This window comes from Heterodontus francisci, chromosome 2 (assembly GCF_036365525.1).
Source record: "Heterodontus francisci isolate sHetFra1 chromosome 2, sHetFra1.hap1, whole genome shotgun sequence".
NCBI classification, from domain to species: Eukaryota; Metazoa; Chordata; class Chondrichthyes; order Heterodontiformes; family Heterodontidae; genus Heterodontus; species Heterodontus francisci.
The window spans coordinates 86549578-86567234 of NC_090372.1; the positions used below are offsets into that span (position 1 = coordinate 86549578).

At 44.8% G+C, this 17657-nt stretch overlaps 1 protein-coding gene across 1 annotated transcript; it reads right to left on the bottom strand.

Moving 5' to 3' along the window:
• Positions 1 to 2168: 2168 nt before the first annotated feature.
• Positions 2169 to 13839, bottom strand: rpl15 (ribosomal protein L15). The gene is made up of 4 exons (XM_068060133.1): positions 13766 to 13839; positions 13239 to 13421; positions 4592 to 4728; positions 2169 to 2532 (listed from the first exon to the last, which is right to left on the bottom strand). The coding sequence occupies exons 2-4, from the start codon at positions 13408 to 13410 to the stop codon at positions 2227 to 2229; spliced, it is 615 nt and encodes a 204-aa protein (XP_067916234.1). The 5' UTR covers positions 13411 to 13421; positions 13766 to 13839; the 3' UTR covers positions 2169 to 2226.
• Between the last annotated feature and the right edge of the window lie 3818 nt (positions 13840 to 17657).

Here is a 17657-nt window from a genome sequence, read left to right on the forward strand (position 1 = left end):
ATTTTTCTTTCCCTCATCTTTTTGTACCTGAATTAACTGATTATTGCTCCACGTCATTCCGGTTTCTTTCTCAATCATTACATCACATTGCCCAGATCTAGCAAGTTGCATCGCAAATTATACCTGCGCTCAAAGGGTATCAAGTCTAATGGCATATGCCATGAGATGTTTCACTCCAGCAAGATTTGGCACCCTGTATCTTTACCTCTAAAATCTTAAACTAGTTGTCTAGTTTTTGCACTTTCCTCAAATTTAGCATCACCCTGTAAGTGATATGGAGTGCACCATTAACTACCCAATATCCTGTTAAAATGACAGGATCTAGGAATCCGAACAGTACCTTTACTCCATGTACCAACAACCGTGACATGCTGCTACATGACTGCTCTTCTGCAGTATATTATGTTAAGCAAGCATTGCTGTTGCCTCATTTATGAAGAAGCTTCTCTGATCACTACCCAATGAAATTGCAGTTATTGCCAGGGAATCACCTGCAATGGCTTATCTTTCGGTTCCCAGTTACCTCTGAAATCCCAATGATCTAATCCTGGGCCCCCTCCTCATTCTCAATTACACTGCTTCCTAATGACAACATCTGAACACTCGCCCTGTTCCACATGCATGTCAACGACACTCACCTCTACCTCACCATCACTACCTGATTTGTCTCATTTGTCCAATATCCAGTAGTGGAGGAGCAGAAATTTCCTCCAGCTAGTTATTCATTCCCCACCAAACTGTTGCGTAGCCACTGCGGTCATCCCTCTCCACGGCAACCGCCCGATGCTAAACCTGACAGTACGCAATCTTGGTGTCCTATCTGATTGGGAGATGAACTTCCAATCGGATATCCATTCCATTACTAAGATTGTCTACAGCCACCTCGAACACCACCCATCCTTATCTCAGCTGATGCTGAAACTCTCATCCATGCTTTTGTTACTTCTAAACTTGACTATTCCAGTGCTTTCCTGGCCAGTCTCCCATCTCAAAAACTATGCTGCCATATCTTAACTCACATCAACATCTGTTCACTCATCACCCATGCTTACTGACCTACACTGGTTCTCAATCAACGGCATGATTTTAAAATTTTCATTCTTGTTTTCAAGAGAAACTAGAACAGAGAGAGAAGCTGGAAAAACAACTTCAGGTTTCCAGAGAAACTAACACTGGTTAGAACCAGATAAAAGGAGACAAGAGTCTTCCCCAGACCAGGCAGGAGTGGAGCATCAGCAACCAGAAGAAAGTAAAGACTGAAACCAGGAGCTGTTTGTTACTTAAAGTAGCTGACGAAGCAGACCCAGCCATACAGTGCACAGGTTATCACTGAAGAACTCAGATAAAGACAAGACTGGTAAATCCACACCTGCTGTGAGCAGAGCTGAGGAGGTTCTGGAGAAGTGCACCTTGTGGTGAAGGCTACACATGTGAAGTTCAGATTGAGGGAACTGCTGTCAAAGACCAGTAGCTTAAAGAAAGGAGCTAATGTAGAGGGGCATCTGTTGTTCGCAGCATTTCTCCTGTCGCTGACTAAGGAAGAACAGCAGGTCAATGGTCGATCTCTCTGCTCGAAAGCCACACTGTGCCTCAGGGTAGACATGCTTGGCCAGCTTCGGGAGCCTATTTAAAGCGACTCGGGCGAAGACTTTACCCACTATGCTGAGCAGGGAGATTCCACGGTAGTTGTTGCAGTCACCTTTGCTTTTATAGAGGGGGATGATACACACACACAAATAACACGCAGACCGTGATCTGTCTGTCGCTTCATGCTCAATTTATGTTGGTATTGGTTCTATTTTTAAAATAAAGTTTATAGAAGTGAAATCTTGTCATTCGGTTTCCTAAATTGGGGTCAATTGTTTGTTGGCAGTCTCCAGAGAGATCATAACAATGCAAACAGACTTAGAAAAAAGAAAAAATAGCAATGTCATCTAGTTGCCGATTCATAGTCTACTGTGGATTGTAAAGACGGCAACATAAAAGCCTGCAGGAGATAAGCTTGAGTCTTAATAGCAAAGATACTGCAGCAACCCATCGTAGAGGATAAAGGGAACATACGTGTATGAGGCGCTGCTGGCCAATCACTGCAGCCACTCATTTCCAACTGACCAAGTTATTCTCTTACTAGCACAATGTCATCATCAAAATGAGGTGCTTACCACTGGTTCAGGAAAATCCTCAAAACAATTTATTTAGCAATGTAAAATATACAGATACTACACATTAACGGTAGCGACGGAGCTGCAGTGTATTGCGTCTTCTCCATGCAGCACGACGAGAGCCTCCAATAGTAAGATGGTATTTGTGACCCTTGCCCAAACCACGACTCTTCTTGCCAGCAGATGTTAGGCCACGCATCTCTCTGTGCTTGTGCACAGGCTTTGTGATCCATTGGGTATCGGGGTTGCGTCGGATAGCTTTGTGGAATGGGTCGACAAGAACAACCTCAAAGAACTTATATGTGGCATCTTCACCCACCCAGTATGAAGCAAGAACTCTCAGTCCTCCACAGTGGCGACCAGCTCGCTCCTGAAGGAAAGGAGGGAACGAGAGAATGGTTAACAGACCCAACTCTCAAATGTTGAGCTTACATGCAATCAAGGGGTACACTAAATGGCACAAACTTTGAATATTCAAAAATAAGCTCTGAACTGTTCGGTCAATTGGGCTATCCAAGAGTGAAATATTTGGCTACAGCACAACCTAGCAATAATTTGCATCCTTTGAGCAGTAACTTGACAGACTGACACCAGCATTAAACACAACCAGGTGCCAAGTTCAATTGTATATCTTATAACCAGTAGAGAACAGTCTTGATATCAGTTTCCAAACAGCTCATTTGCTAGAGGACAGATTCCTACTAGCTCCGTGGAAGCTCCCCAATAAGTAGATTTCCTTAAAATGCAGCTGACCATCATGGGTTAAGATGACTGTGCCAGACTCAGTTGCAAGAGGTCAGGGTGCAAATTTCTACATTCTCCCATGTGTAAGGCACAGGGCAAACTGATCAGTGCTGAGAGGATGTCCAAGGGAAAATTCAAAATCTAGCTCATTCTGGGATGCGCTTAATTTTTGTTTGAGGGCCTATTATTACTGATTTGACTTTTGGCTCTAACTTCTGAAAGATAAAGTCAACTCATCCAAAGTGTCATTTTCCCAGAAAAACACAAGTCATTGCACAATGTGTTAGTCAGACAACAGATACAGAAACTACTGAATGCATAATACTCTAGAACATTACTCGCAGTATTGGGTCTTTCCCTGATCTTAAAGAGAAGATGGAAGACAATTTAGGTTGTATTCACAGTATTAGGGTAAACTCGTTTCTGTTTTGTACCCTCATTGATTGAATTAGGGATCTGACCAACTGCAACAAAAAGGTGCAGTTACAAGAATGTATAGGTTTCAAACTGCAGGTTATTAATTTTCTCTCTATGCAAGGCTGGAGAAACCCCTTACTGCAAGCCATGTTGTATTGCAAATTCAGTATTTTCTGTGCACGCTGACTGATAAGCACATTGCTGTGTAATGACCTCTTTTTCTGGAAATGTGGTACCTATTCCTTCAAACTAGTTGACACTATCTTTGAGGAATTAGGTAACCAGAGTCCATCAATAATCCAGAGGCCCTCTCACACAAATTAAGCACTTCCCAGATTGAGTTTCCCTTTTGAGCTCCAGTTCAGCAGCACTGATCATTCTGGTTAAGTGCACCCTGTGCCTTGCACATGGGAGTGTGCCTGTACTGCCCAATTTTTAATCATACAGTACCATAACCAGGGGTGCAATAGGCCTCTGGTGATCAAAAATAGATGCACGGTCTTTTATTTTTAAAAAACTCAAATCAAGTTTGTTTCTCCAATTTCTCAGTAGGGTAGAATGACTACACTTCAGTAAGACTAGGCCAAGCAATCATTGTTATTTAACAAACAGCGAATCACTGAAAAGAGCAACAGTTGTAATCAAACCTCACTGCAATCCCTAATAATTTAAATTATATCCCCACGGAGAAAAAAAACATACCAATCCCATCAGTGGGCTTTTAACAATATAATCAGCCTTATAGTTGAATGCTACTTACATTCCGTAGGCTCGGTTGGCTCTCAAATAGGAAATTTATCCCACCAGTCTTGCATACCATAACTTGCACCAAATTAAACTATCATCTTTCTCTTCACTTATGTGGCCTTCCAGAGAATGGTCAGTAAAGCTGCCAATTAAACTGCATTACCCTTTCAGTCCGGTGTGCATTTCGAGAAACTATATCCTGCCATCCTCAAATGGGACCATATTGACAAGTCTGGGATGAGTGAACTCAGTCTCAATTCAAAGTGGTATTTGAGCAGTAACCTTGCACGAACTGTTCAGTCTCGCTTTAAATCGACAACCATCTAGTTGCTGTGGTAATTTTAATCTTGTGGGAGCTGGATTTATCTTAAAAGCTAAAATTAATATAATTCATACCAAGATCCTGAAAGACCTTTTGGTTCCCAAATGACTCAGCACATCATTGGAGACACCTGTTGTTCAGATCAAAAATCAGCATTACAAAAAAGATTAGCATGTTATGCTTTGATTAAAGACCATACCTCAGCAACAGATTGAAGACTACGCGCAAATTTCAGCTGATTGACACCATGATGTACTGGTTTACCATAGGTTGCACCCTTGGGAACGGGACGTTTGCGGCCTCCACGACGAACTCGCACACGATAGATCACATAGCCTGTGAAGATCAAGAAATCAGCTGATATGAAGCACCCAGACAAGAACTATCAATAGCAACACACAGCTAATCCCTATTTTTGTAAGTGTTTCTTTCCAGATGTTAAAAAACACATTCCGATTCATAAGCTGCTAGATTCAGGGTAAACAGTACCAGAACGGTTAACGCACAGCAGGAAACTATTCAGCCTGCTGTGTCTGAGCTGCTCGAGACAGCCGGCACAGCTAGTCCCACCTTTCCCCCGCAGCCCTGGAAATTAGAGATAATTATCCAATTTCCTTTTGGAAGCCACAATTGAATCTGCCTCCATCATACTCTGAGGCAATGCATTCCAAAACCTAACCAATAGCTGTGTAAAAAAAAAAAAAATTTCCACGTCACCTTTGGTTCTTTTGGCATTCACCTTAAATCGGTGTCCTCTGGTTCTCGACCCTTCTGCCAATGGGAACAGTCTCTCCCTATGTACTCTGTCTAGACCCCTCATGATCCATCAAATCCCCTCTCAACTTTCTCTGAGAATAACCCTAATACCTCCAATCTATCCACATAACTCAACTCCCTCATTCCTGGAACCATTCTTATTAACCTTTTCTGCACTCTCTCGAATGACTTCACATTGTTCCTAAAGTGCGGCGCCTAGAATTAGGCACAATACCCTAGATGAGGCCGAACCGTGTTTTACAAAGCTTCACAATAACTTCCTTGCTTTTGAACTCGATGCCTCCTTTTAAAACTCAGGACCCTATATGTCTTATTAACTGCTCTCAGCCTGCCCTACCACCTTTAATGGTTTAGGCACATACACCCCCAGGTCCCTCTACTCCTGCACCCGCTTTAGAATTGTATCCACTATTTTATATTGCCTCATATAATTCTTCCTACTAAAAATCACACTTCTCTGCATTAAATTTCATCTCCCACATGTCCGCCCATTCCAAACAGCCTATGTCCTCTCGAAGTTTATCACTATCCTCACCAGTTCACAATATTTAAGTTTTGGGTCATCTGCAAATTTTGAAATCGCACCCTGCACACCCAAGTCCAGGTCATTAATAGAGATCAAGAGAAGCAGTGGTCATAATACCAAGCCCCAAAAAACCCAATATATACCTTCCTCCATTCCAAATAAACGAACAATTGCTCACCACTATTCTCTTTCCTGTCACTCAGCCAACTTTGCATCCATGCCCCTTTTATTCCATGGGCTTTAACTCCACTGACAAGCCTGTAATGTGGCACTTCATACAACTTTGTAGTTTGGTTAAATTTTAAAAACTGTGATCTTTAATGCAATTTAAAATGAATATTCAGAGGAAACATATGACCTCACAAAATCTGCCCAGAGATAAGCCAAGGACCTTGGTTACCATGGAATCATAGGACAAGGAACTTAGATCATAGACCTTTTTTGAAAACAAGGTGCAAGGTTGTAACACCTCAAGGACAATGGGTTTTGCTCTCCCAGACTCAGACTGTAAACAGGGAGCTGGGACTCTAAAATGCAGATATGAGTTACAATTTTTAACACCTGGAATCAAAGGAAGGCCCAAGTGGTTTTGCTGTGGTCAGATTTATGGTCTCTTGAGAATTGCCAAAGGAAAACTACTATTGGCTTTTGATCCAGATAAATTTGAGAGGCTTTCCTAGATCTAGAATCAGAAAGGAAGAAACCAAGACCAGCAAGTTCAAAGGCTCGAGGTTTGCAGAGGCTGAAATTACATTAACAGAAGTCCAGTCAAATATGCTCGGAAGAAATGAGCGAAAACGATGCTGGCTTTGAGGACACCAGGAGATGCAACCCATTGCAGTTGGGAGGAGTTCGGGACTTTTAACTGCAAGAATACCTTTTCTGTGAGAACTGTGGGGTTTTCGAGTATGTTAATTATTTAATGGAATGTAAATTTCTCTTTAATTTAGTGTATTAGCTTCCCAAGTACTGTTTAGTTAATACTGAATTTTAGTTTAGTCATTCTACTAAAAGCCTTAAAATGTGAAATCGTGTGTAATTCTTTAACCGGTCTGGTAAGTTCATATCTCTTGTTTTAAAGTTAGTGGTCTCTACTGAGGTCATAACACTTCAAACACCTTTTAGAAATCCATGTAAACAACATCAACAGCGTTACCCTCATCAACCCTCTCTGTTACCTCATCTAAAAACACAATCTTCCCATAATAAATCACTGCTGGCTTTCCTTAATTTGTCCAAGCAACTGTTGCTTTTAGAAACTATAACAAAAGTAAGGAACAAAATAAGGTAGAACGTCTAGATTGGAAGTGGGCTAATTTCAACATGATGAGTCGGGCTCGAGCTAGGGTAAAATGGAACCAAAGACTGGCAGGAAAAACTGTATTAGAACAATGGGTTATCTTTAAGGAAGAGATGCTTCAGATATAGTTTAGGTACATTATAACAAGGGAACCAAAAACAGGGCTCCTTAGATGACAAGATAGGTAGAGATGATGATTAAACCAACAAAAAAAAAGAGGGTGTATGATGCATGTCAGGAGAATTCTTCAAGTGAGAACCAGGCCATATACAGCAAATTGAGAAAGGAGGTGAAGAGGAAAATAAGAACGGCAAGGAGAGATTATGAGAATAGAACAGCAGTCAACATAAACGGGAACCCAAAAATCTTCTATCGGCATGCGAATAGTAAGCAGGTAGTAAGAGGTGAAGTGGGGCCTATTAGGGACAAAGAGGGTAATATATGCTGAGAGGTGCAGGGCAAGGTTAATATACTTAATGAGTACTTTGTATCAGCGTTCACCAAGGACTTGGAATCTAACAAAATATAAGAAGGGGAGAGAGTAGCGGCAATGGATAGGGTAAAATGAGACGGGGAGGTACTAAAACGGCTGGCTATGCCTAGGATAGATAAGTCACCTGGTCCGGATGGCTTGCATCCCAGGTTGCTAAATGGAGAACAGAGACAGCAGGAAACCTTCCCATAATCTTCCAAGCTTCCCTAGAGATGGGAGAAGTGCTAGAGGATTGGAGAGTGGCAAGTGTAACACCGTTATTCAAGAAAGGGTGCAAGGACAGTCCTAGCAACTACAGGCCTATTTCTTTAACATCAGCGGTAGGTAATGTTTTAGAAACAATAATCAAGAGGGGGAAAAAAAAAATCAACAGACACTTGGAGAAGTTTGCGTTAATTAAGGAGAGCCAGCATGGATTTGTAAACGGCGAGATCACTGAATCACTAATCTAACTGAATTTTTTGATGAAGTAACAGAGAAGGTTGATGAAGGGAATGTAGATGTTGCTTATATGGATTTTAAGCAAGCGTTTGCCAAGTTGCCACATAAAATGCTGGTTCAAAAAAAATTGAGCCTCATGGAATAAGAGGTTCAGTGTCCAACTGGATAAAAAAAATTGGCTTAAGGACAGAAACCAGAGTCGTTCTAAATAGATATTTTCAGACCAGAGAATGGTAGACAGCAGCGTTCCCCAAGGGTCAGTGCTACGAACACTGCTTCCTTTACCATTTAATAATGACCTGGATCTTGGGAAAAACAGAATTTCAATATTTGCCAAAGATACCAAACTTGGGAGGTGTGGCAAACAGTGAGGAGGCAGTGGCGTAATGGTATGGTCACTGGACTAGTAAACCAGAGATCCAGGGTATTACTTTGGGGACCTGGGTTTGAACCCCACCACAGCAGAAGGTGGAATTTGAATTAATTAATAAAAAATCTGGAATTAAAAAGCTAGTCTAATGATGGCCATGAAACCATTGTTGATTGTTGTAAAAAGCCATCTGGTTCACTAATGTCTTTTAGGGAAGGAAATCTGCTGTCCTTACCTGGTCTGGCCTGCATGTGACTCCAGACCCACAGCAATGTGGTTGACTCTTACGTGCCCTCTGAAATGGCCTAAAAAGTCACTCAGTTGTATCTAACCGCTACGAAGTCAATATAAAGGAATGAAACCAGACAGACCACCCGGCATCGACCGAGGCACCGGAAACGACTACATCAAACCCAGCCCTGCAAAGTAGTCCTTACTAACATCTGGGGACCAGTCCCACAGACTAGTCAAGCAGCAGCCTGACAGTCATACTCACAGAATCATACCTTACAGACAACCTCCCAGACACTGCCAGCGCTATCCCCGGGTATGTCCTGTCCCACCGGCAGGACAGACCCAGCAGAGATGGTGGCACAGTGGTATACAGTAGGGAGGGAGCTGCGCCCTGGGAGTCCTCAACATTGACATGAAGTCTCATGGCATTAGGGCAAACATGGGCAAGGAAACCTCCTGCTGATTACCAACTACCGCCCTCCCTCAGCTGATGAGTCAGTACTCCTCCATGTGGAACAGCACTTGGAGGAAGCACTGAGGGTGGCAAGGGCACAGAATGTACCCTGGGTGGGGGACTTCAATGTCCATCACCAAGAGTGGCTTAGCAGCACCACTACTGGCCGAGTCCTGAAGGACATAGCTGCTAGACCAGGTCTGCGGCAGGTGGCGAGGGAACCAACTAGAGGGAAAAAACATACTTGACCTCGTCCTCACCAATCTGCCTGCCGCAGATGCACCTGTCCATGACAGTATTGGTAAGAGTGACCACCGCACAGTCCTTGTGGAGATGAAATCCTGCCCTCACTTTGAAGATACTCTCCATCGTGTTATGTGGCACTACCACTGTGCTAAATGGGATAGATTTCAAACAGATCTTGCAATGCAAAACTGGGCATCCATGAGGCGCTGTGAGCCATCTGCAGCAGCAGAACTCAACCACAATCTGTGACCTCATGGCCCGGCATGTCCTCCACTCCACCGTTACCAGCAAGCCAGGAAACCGACCCTGGTTCAATGAAGAGTGCCGGAGGGCGCGCTAGGAGCAGCAGACATACCTCAAAATGAGGCGTCAACCTGGTGAAGCGACAAAAGAGGACTATTTGCATGCTAAACAGCGTAAGCAGCATGCGACAGACAGAGCTAAGCAATCCCATAACCAACAGATCAGATCTAAGCTCTGTAGTGCTGCGACATCCAGCCGTGAATGGCGGAGGACAATTAAACAACTAGAGGAGGTGGCTCCACAAATATTCCCATCCTTAATGATGGGGGAGCGTAGCACATCAGTATTAAAGATAAGGCTGAAGCATTTGCAACAATCTTCAGTGAGAGGTGCCAAGTTGATGATCCATCTCGGCCTCCTCCTGAAGTCCTCAGCATCACAGATGCCAGACTTCAGCCAATTCGATTCACTCCGCATGATATCAAGAAACAACTGAAGGCACTGGATACTGCAAAGGCTATGGGCCCTGAAAATATTCCGGCAATAGTACTGAAGACCTGTGCTCCAGAACCTGCCGTGCCCCTAGCCAAGCTGTTCCAGTACAGCGACAACACTGGCACCTACCCGGCAATGTGGAAAATTGCCCAGGTATGTCCTGTACACAAAAAGCAAGACAAGTCCAACCCGGTCAATTACCGCCCCATCAGTCTACTCTCAATCATCAGTAAAGTGATGGAAGGTATCAACAGTGCCATCAAGCAGCACTTGCTTAGCAATAACCTGCTCAGTGATGCGCAGTTTGGGTTCTGCCAGGGCCACTCAGCTCCTGACCTCATTACAGGCTTGGTTCAAACATGGATAAAAAAGCTGAACTCCAGAGGTGAGGTGAGAGTGACTGCCCTTGACATCAAGGCAGCATTTGACCGAATAGGGCATCAAGGAGCCCTTGCAAAACTGAAGTCAATGGGTATCGGGGGAAAACTCTCCACAGGTTGGAGTCATACCAAGCACAAAGGAAGATGGTTATGGTTGTTGGAGGTCAATCATCTCAGTCCCAGGATATCTCTGCAGGAGTTCCTCAGGGTAGTGTCCGTGGCCCAACCATCTTCAGTTGCTTCATCAACGACCTTCCTTCAATCACAAGGGCAAAAGTGGGGATGTTCACTGATGACTGCACAATGTTCAGCACCATTCGCGACTCCTTAGATACTGAAGCAGTCCGTGTAGAAATGCAGCAAGACCTGGACAATATCCAGGCTTGGGCTGATAAGTGGCAAGTAACATTCACGCCACACAAGTGCCCGGCAATGACCATCTCCAACAAGAGAGTACCTAACCATCTCCCCTTGATATTCAATGGCATTACCATCGCTGAATCCTCCACTATCAACATCATAGGGGCTACCATTGACCAGAAATTGAACTGGAGTAGCCATATAAATACCGTGGCTACAAGAGCAGGTCAGAGGTTAGGAATCCTGCAGCGAGCAATTCACCTCCCGACTCCCCAAAGCCTGTCCACCATCTACAAGGCACAAGTCAGGAGTGTGATGGAATACTCTCCACTTGCCTGGATGGGTGCAGCTCCAACAACACTCAAGAAACTCGACACCATCCAGGATAAAGCAGCCTGCTTGATTGGCACCCCATCCACAAACATTCACTCCCTCCACCACCGACACAGTGGCAACAGTGTATACCATCTACAAGATGCACTGCAGCAATGCACCAAGGCTCCTTAGACAGCACCTTCCAAACCCACGACCTCTACCAACTAGAAGGACAAGGGCAGCAAATGCATGGGAACACCACCACTGCAATTTCCCCTTCAAGTCACACACCATCCTGACTTGGAACTATATCACCGTTTCTCCACTGTTGCTGGGTCAAAGTCCTGGAATTCCCTTCCTAACAGCACTGTGGGCGTGCCTACCTCACCTGGACTGCAGCAGTTCAAGGCAGCAGCTCACCACCACCTTCTCAAGGGCAATTAGGGATGGGCAATAAATGGTGGCCTTGCCACCGACGCCCACATCCCATGAATGACTTTTTTAAAAAACCCACCTGCTACAACACATTGTCTAGCAGAATGGGCAGACTGGTGGCAGGTGGAAGTTATGCATTTTGGCAGAAGGGAGAGGCAATATATACTTAATGGCACAGTTCCAAAGTGTGTACAGGAACAGAGGGACCTGGGGGCGCATGTGCAATCTTTGAAGGTGGCAGGACATATTGAGAATGGTTAGTAAAGCATATGGGATCTTGGGCTTCATAAATAGAGGCATTGAGTACAAAAGGAAAGTTATGCTGAACCTTTATAAAGCTCTGGTTAGGCCCAACTGGAGTATTATGTCCAGTTCTGGTCATCACACTTTAAAAAGGATGCAAGGGTCCTTGGGAGGGTGCAGAAATTTACCAGAATAGTTCCAGAGAAAGGGGAATTTTAGTTACAAGGTTAGGTTGGAAAATCTGGGGTTGTTCGCCTTAGAGCAAAGGTGACTGAGGAGAGACTTAATAGAGGTATACAAGATTATGACAGGCTTAGATAAGTAGACAAGGAAAAACTGTTCATTAGTTAATGGTACAAGGACCAGAGGACACAGATTGAAGGTTTTGGGCAAAAGATGCAGGGGGAATGTAAGGAACAACTTTTTGTTTTACACAGTGGGTTCCAACGACCTGGAACTTACTGCTCATAAGGGTGGTGGAAGCGGAGACAATCAATAACTTCAAAATGAAATTAGATGGCTACTTGAAGGAAATAAACTTGCAAGGCTACGGCTATCAAGCGGGGGAGTAGGACTGTCTAGGTCAGTGGAGAGCTAGCATGGACTCGATATGGGCCAAATGGCTTCCTTCTGTGCCATAAACGACTCTGTGACATTCCCACCACATAGGTTAAACTGACTGAGCTGTTGCTGGGCTTATCCTTACATCCTTTTTTAAATAAGGGTGTAACATTTGCAAATCTCCAGTCTTCTGGCACCAAACTTTCATCTAAGGAGGATTGAAAGATTATGACCAGTGCCTCTGAAATTTCCACCCTTATTTCCCTCAGTATCCTTGGATGCATCTGATCCAGTGCTGAGGACTTATCAACTTTTAAGTTCAGCCAGCAAAAACGAAACAAGCAGCCCTGAGCACAGCATGTAAAGAAATTGCAAGCAATTCCCATTCACTGTGGTCCAGCAATATGCTGCATTAGAAATTACCCACATGGCATACTGCAAAATTCAGCTTAGATCTAAAATCAGTCACACCTGCTGCTCATAGTATACAACTTGAAATGATTAGCACTCCCAACTCCATTATAATTTACAAAACTTAATCTGTAACTAGAGATATCTCACGCGAAATGTTTACAGCTCAATATACTACAAATTCATTTCAGCTAAAATCAGTCACAAACCCACTGGATAGCATTAAGATCCCAAGTGACAGATTATCTACTACGCTTTGAACATCAGCAGGCACAGATTGCTTATTTATTTTTAATTATTTAGACCAAACTCATTCATACATTACTCCAACATTCCCATGACAGCAATCACTTACATACATTTTGATCATTTTCATTGCCTGACAGATTCCACCGAGTAAATAATTTTTCATCAGTCTGATGCCTCCATTCTTACTCTACCGCCCGGACTTACTTTACATTTCAGCTAGTTTACAGACCCAGAATGTTAGTTAAAGCCAAAATTCGCAACTGAAGCCCCTACAAGCTGCTGCAACAGCGGCCGCTTCCCTGCCAAGCTTTACCTTGCTTGGCCTTGTAACCCAATCTGCGAGCCTTGTCGGGCCTGGTGGGCCGGGGAGCCCGGTGTAAAGCCGAGAGTTGGCGGTACTGCCAGCAGCGGACCCGCAACAAGAATCGCATCACATCCGACTGCTTCTTCCTCCACAACTCCTGCATGTACTTGTAGGCTCCCATCTTCGGTCAGTCTGGGGAGAGAGAGCAGCCCGTTAAACATCAGCAAGGCCGCAACCACCATCCCCCCCAAATCCCGGCTGACAGCGCGGTCTCTCCCCCTGCCGGGATCTGATTAACACACCGGCAGCTGTGTTCCCGCCGCTCTGAAGCCGCTGCCTGTGGGTCAGGCCCGAAATCGGAGCACCTCCCCTGCCAACAACGGTGCTCCCAAGAAACATTCAGCATCAATATGGAAGCGGAATGACCGTGCTACAGCGCTGATCATTAACCCGACACCGAGCGTGCTCGATGGATGTCGCAGCCGCAGGATGGCGGCGGATTGAACCATTCAAATAGCGACCAGCCTAACTCACACCTGCTGATGGCGGCCACCGGAAAAAGAAAGAACACTGTCCCCCACACGCTTTAACAGGCCGTTGACGTCACTTCCGCCAGCGGGTAGCGCCTGCAGGGGGCGCAGTGGAGGCTCAGTCAGCGGAGGAGAGTGTTATGTTTGGATGTAGAGTTCGCACTAAGCGTTTTAAAGCAAGGGAGCTGTTCGCATCTGTAAAACAACTTCGCTTTTTAGACGGTCCGTTTTCCCTACTCTTCTGGCTTGCTTTGACCATCTCAAAACACAAAAGAAAAATATTGCAGAGTCTGGAATCTCTAATGAAAGGTAGCAGATCTGAAACGTTAACTGTTTCTCTTCCCACAGATGCTGCCAGACTTGCTTGAGTGTTTGCAGCATGTTTTGCTCTTATTTGAGCATCTCACCTCATTCTCTACCAGCCACCTAAGTACCATAAAAATTTGCTCCCTGAGATATATTCACTGCTTTCCTCCCTCAGCCTCTGCACCAAGTGACTTCTCATCCTCAACAATTTCAACCTCCATCTCAATTCATCGTGCTCTCTCTCCTCCATTCACTGCCCTCTCTTAATCTGTCCTTCCATACAAACTCCCCAACCCATTAAAATTCTCATCCTTGTTTTCAAATCCCTCCATGGCCTCACCCCTCCCTATCTCTAATCTCCTCCAGCTCCACAACCCTCTGAGCTATCTCTGCTCCTCTAATTCTGGCCTCTTGAGAATCCCCGATTTTAATCACTCTATCATCGGCAGCCGTGCCTCCAGCTGTTAACACCCTAAACTCTGGAATATTGTCCCTAAACTTCCCCACTGCATGTTCCTCCATTAAGACAATCCTTAAAATGTACCTCTTTGACCAGACTTTTGCTCATCTGCCCTAATCTCTCCTTATGTGGCATGGTGTCAGATTTCGTTTGGTGACACTCCTGTGAAGCGCCTTGGGACATTTTCCTACTTTAAAAGGTGCTATAAAAATGCATGTTTTGTGGTGACGTGGAAATGTAAATGTGACTCTTTTCAATTTGTATGAATCTAAACGATGAGGAAGACATAGACTGGTGAAATTGGAAGACATGAGGCAGATGAAATTTAATACAGAGAAGTGTGAAGTGATACATTTGATGGAAAGAATGAGGAGAGGCAATATAAACTAATTTGTACAATTTTAAACAGGGGTACAGGAACAGAGAGACCTGGGATGGAGTGTATACAAATCTTTGAAGATGGCATGGACTCGATGGGCCAAATGGCCTACTTCTGTGTCATAAATGACTCTATGACTATGACTAGGTTGACAAGGCATACAGATTCCTTAGCTTTAGTAATAGAGGAAGAGAGTACAAAAGCAAGGAAGTGGTGCTGAACCTTTATAAAACCCTGGTTAGGCCTCAGCTGGTTTATTGTGTCCAATACTTTAAGAAGGATGCCAAGGCCTTGGAGAGGGTGCAGAAAAGATTGATCAGAATGGCACCAGGGATGAGAGACTTCTGTTATGTGGAGAGACTGGAGAAGTTGGGGTAGTTCTCCTTCAAGCGGAGAAGGTTAGCAAGAGATTTGATAGAGCTGCTCAAAATCAAACTTGAAATAGAAGACAGGGAAAGAGAAAGAGAGAGGCAGGAGAGGGAGAAAGAAAGAGCCTTCCAGAAGGAATTTGAAGACCATGAGGGGCAGGAGAGAAAGAACTTTCCAGAAGGAATGCAAAGAAAGAGAGCTGAAGCAGCTTGAGTTAACTAGGGGCTGGCAACAGAGTAACCCCAGTGAAAGCATGGCCAATATGGAGGAGTGTAATTCAGAGCTGGGTACAGAATTGTTAAAACTAGTTCATCTAATTCCAAAATTCAATGAGAAAGCTGTAGAAGCGTTTTTTTTGTCCTTTGAGAAACTGGCACGGCAGGTAAATTGGTCAGCTGAGACCTGGCCTCTTTTGTTACAAAGCAAGCTAACCGGAAAAGCCATTGAGGTTTATTCCCTGTTACCAGATGGGAGTTCATCATTATGAACTGACAAAAATGCTATCCTTGGGGCATATGAATTAATACCCAAAGCCTATCACCAAAAGTTTAGAACCCTCAAGAAGCAAGCTAATGAAACTTATCTGGAGTTTGAAAGAAGTAAGCAGCTGGCTTTTGACCAGTGACTGATGGCTCTTAAAGTACAGCTCAGCTATGAGAATCTCAGAGAAGTAATTCTGTAGAAGTAAAGGAGCAGCAGGTTCAGAGAGTCCGGCAAGCGGCCGTTCTAGCTGATGAGTTTGCTTTAATTTATAAGTCGGTCTACCAGGGGAGAACATTTCCTCGTCACCCCCACAAATCCGAAAAGGACAAAGGGTGGGAAGGTGATAGCAGCCGAAGCAGTCCTGGAAGAGAAAGGAAAGCAGGAGACACAGGGGGCCCTCCTCTAACCAAAAAGGAAGTTGCTGTGAGCAAGAGTGAGATTCGGAGACCTGTGTGCTTCCATTATAATAAAGCAGGGCATTTCAAAGCTGACTGCTGGAAACTAAAGAGAAAACCTATAGTGTTAATCAGGGCACACCCGCTCAGTGAAGAAGCAAACCCGATGGAAAGCACAGCAGAACAAGCTGTGGCTTTAACTGCAGTAAGAGTGAGACCCAGGAAGCTTACGGCTGCAAGTGCAGGAAAATTCAATCGGATTCCTGAAGGTTATCAGGGTTTTGTGTCTGAAGAGAAAGTAACCCCGATATCCCTTGAGTGGGACAAGCAAGCCCATAGTAATTCTGAGGGACACAGGGGCCACTAGATCCCTTTTACTAGGAATAGGCCTGACCTTTCCCCCAGAGAATGCAGTGAACACCAGAATGGTGAATGGTATTGGAGAGAAGTATATGCCTGTGCCTGTACACCGGGTGCACCTAGAGTGTGACCTAGTTTCGGGACCGGTGACCGTCGGGATTGGCTCTAGTTTGCCTGTGGACAGGGTTGACCTGCTCCTAGGTATTGATCTGGTGGGGGTGAAGGTGGTAGCCTCCCCCCCCCCCCCCCCACCCTGCCAAGTAGTGAAAGAAAGATCGCAGGAGGTCAGAGCGACGGGGCCATAGCAGGAGACAACCCCTGCAGTTTCACTGAATATGTAGTGGATCAGGCCATGATCAAACCAGCTTCCCCAGAGGAGACTGAATTGGCACTGCAGGCAGATAACCAGGTCTGTCTGTCCGAGACTTTCTTTGGGATATTAGGAGACCCAGAGAACGAATTAAATGGATTTTCCCTAGCTGAGGCTCAGCAAGCCGACCCAGTATTGCGAGAGTTAGCACAGGCTGCCCAGTCTGAAAGTAAAGCAGATGGAGTCCCTGATTGCTACTATTTAAAGAATGGAGTACTGATGAGGAAATGGAGTTCTCCTCATAGACCTGAGAGAAGGAGTGGACAGTAGTTCACCAGTTAGTGGTGCCGCAGAGGTACCAGAGAGAAATATTAAGAAGGGCCCACGAGACTACAGTGGCTGTACATGCTGGTATACGAAAGACCAAAGCCTGCATAAGACAGCAGTTTGACTGGCCAAAACTCCACAAAGTTGTGGTGGAGTACTGCAGGAGTTGCCACATGTGCCAGGTTGAGGGGAAACCCCAACCTACAGTGAAACCTGCACCCCTGAGTTCTGTACCGGTGTTAGGAGGACCCTCCAGCAGAGGGTTGGAGAATTGTAAGGACCCCTGCTGAGAACAAAAGGGGACAGGCAGGCTGGAAAAAGGTTAGACAGCGAAGGGGAAAAAGTGACCCAGAGGGCAGGTTAAAGGAAGTCCGTGAAGAATCCTGGATGAAAACCCCGACTGTCTGGTCAGCCAACCCCGCAAAATTTGAAAAGTTAGACCCCACATCTTGCTATGTAAGAGCCCACATCTTGCCCCACCAGAGTTTTTAGTTTTAGAGATACAGCAC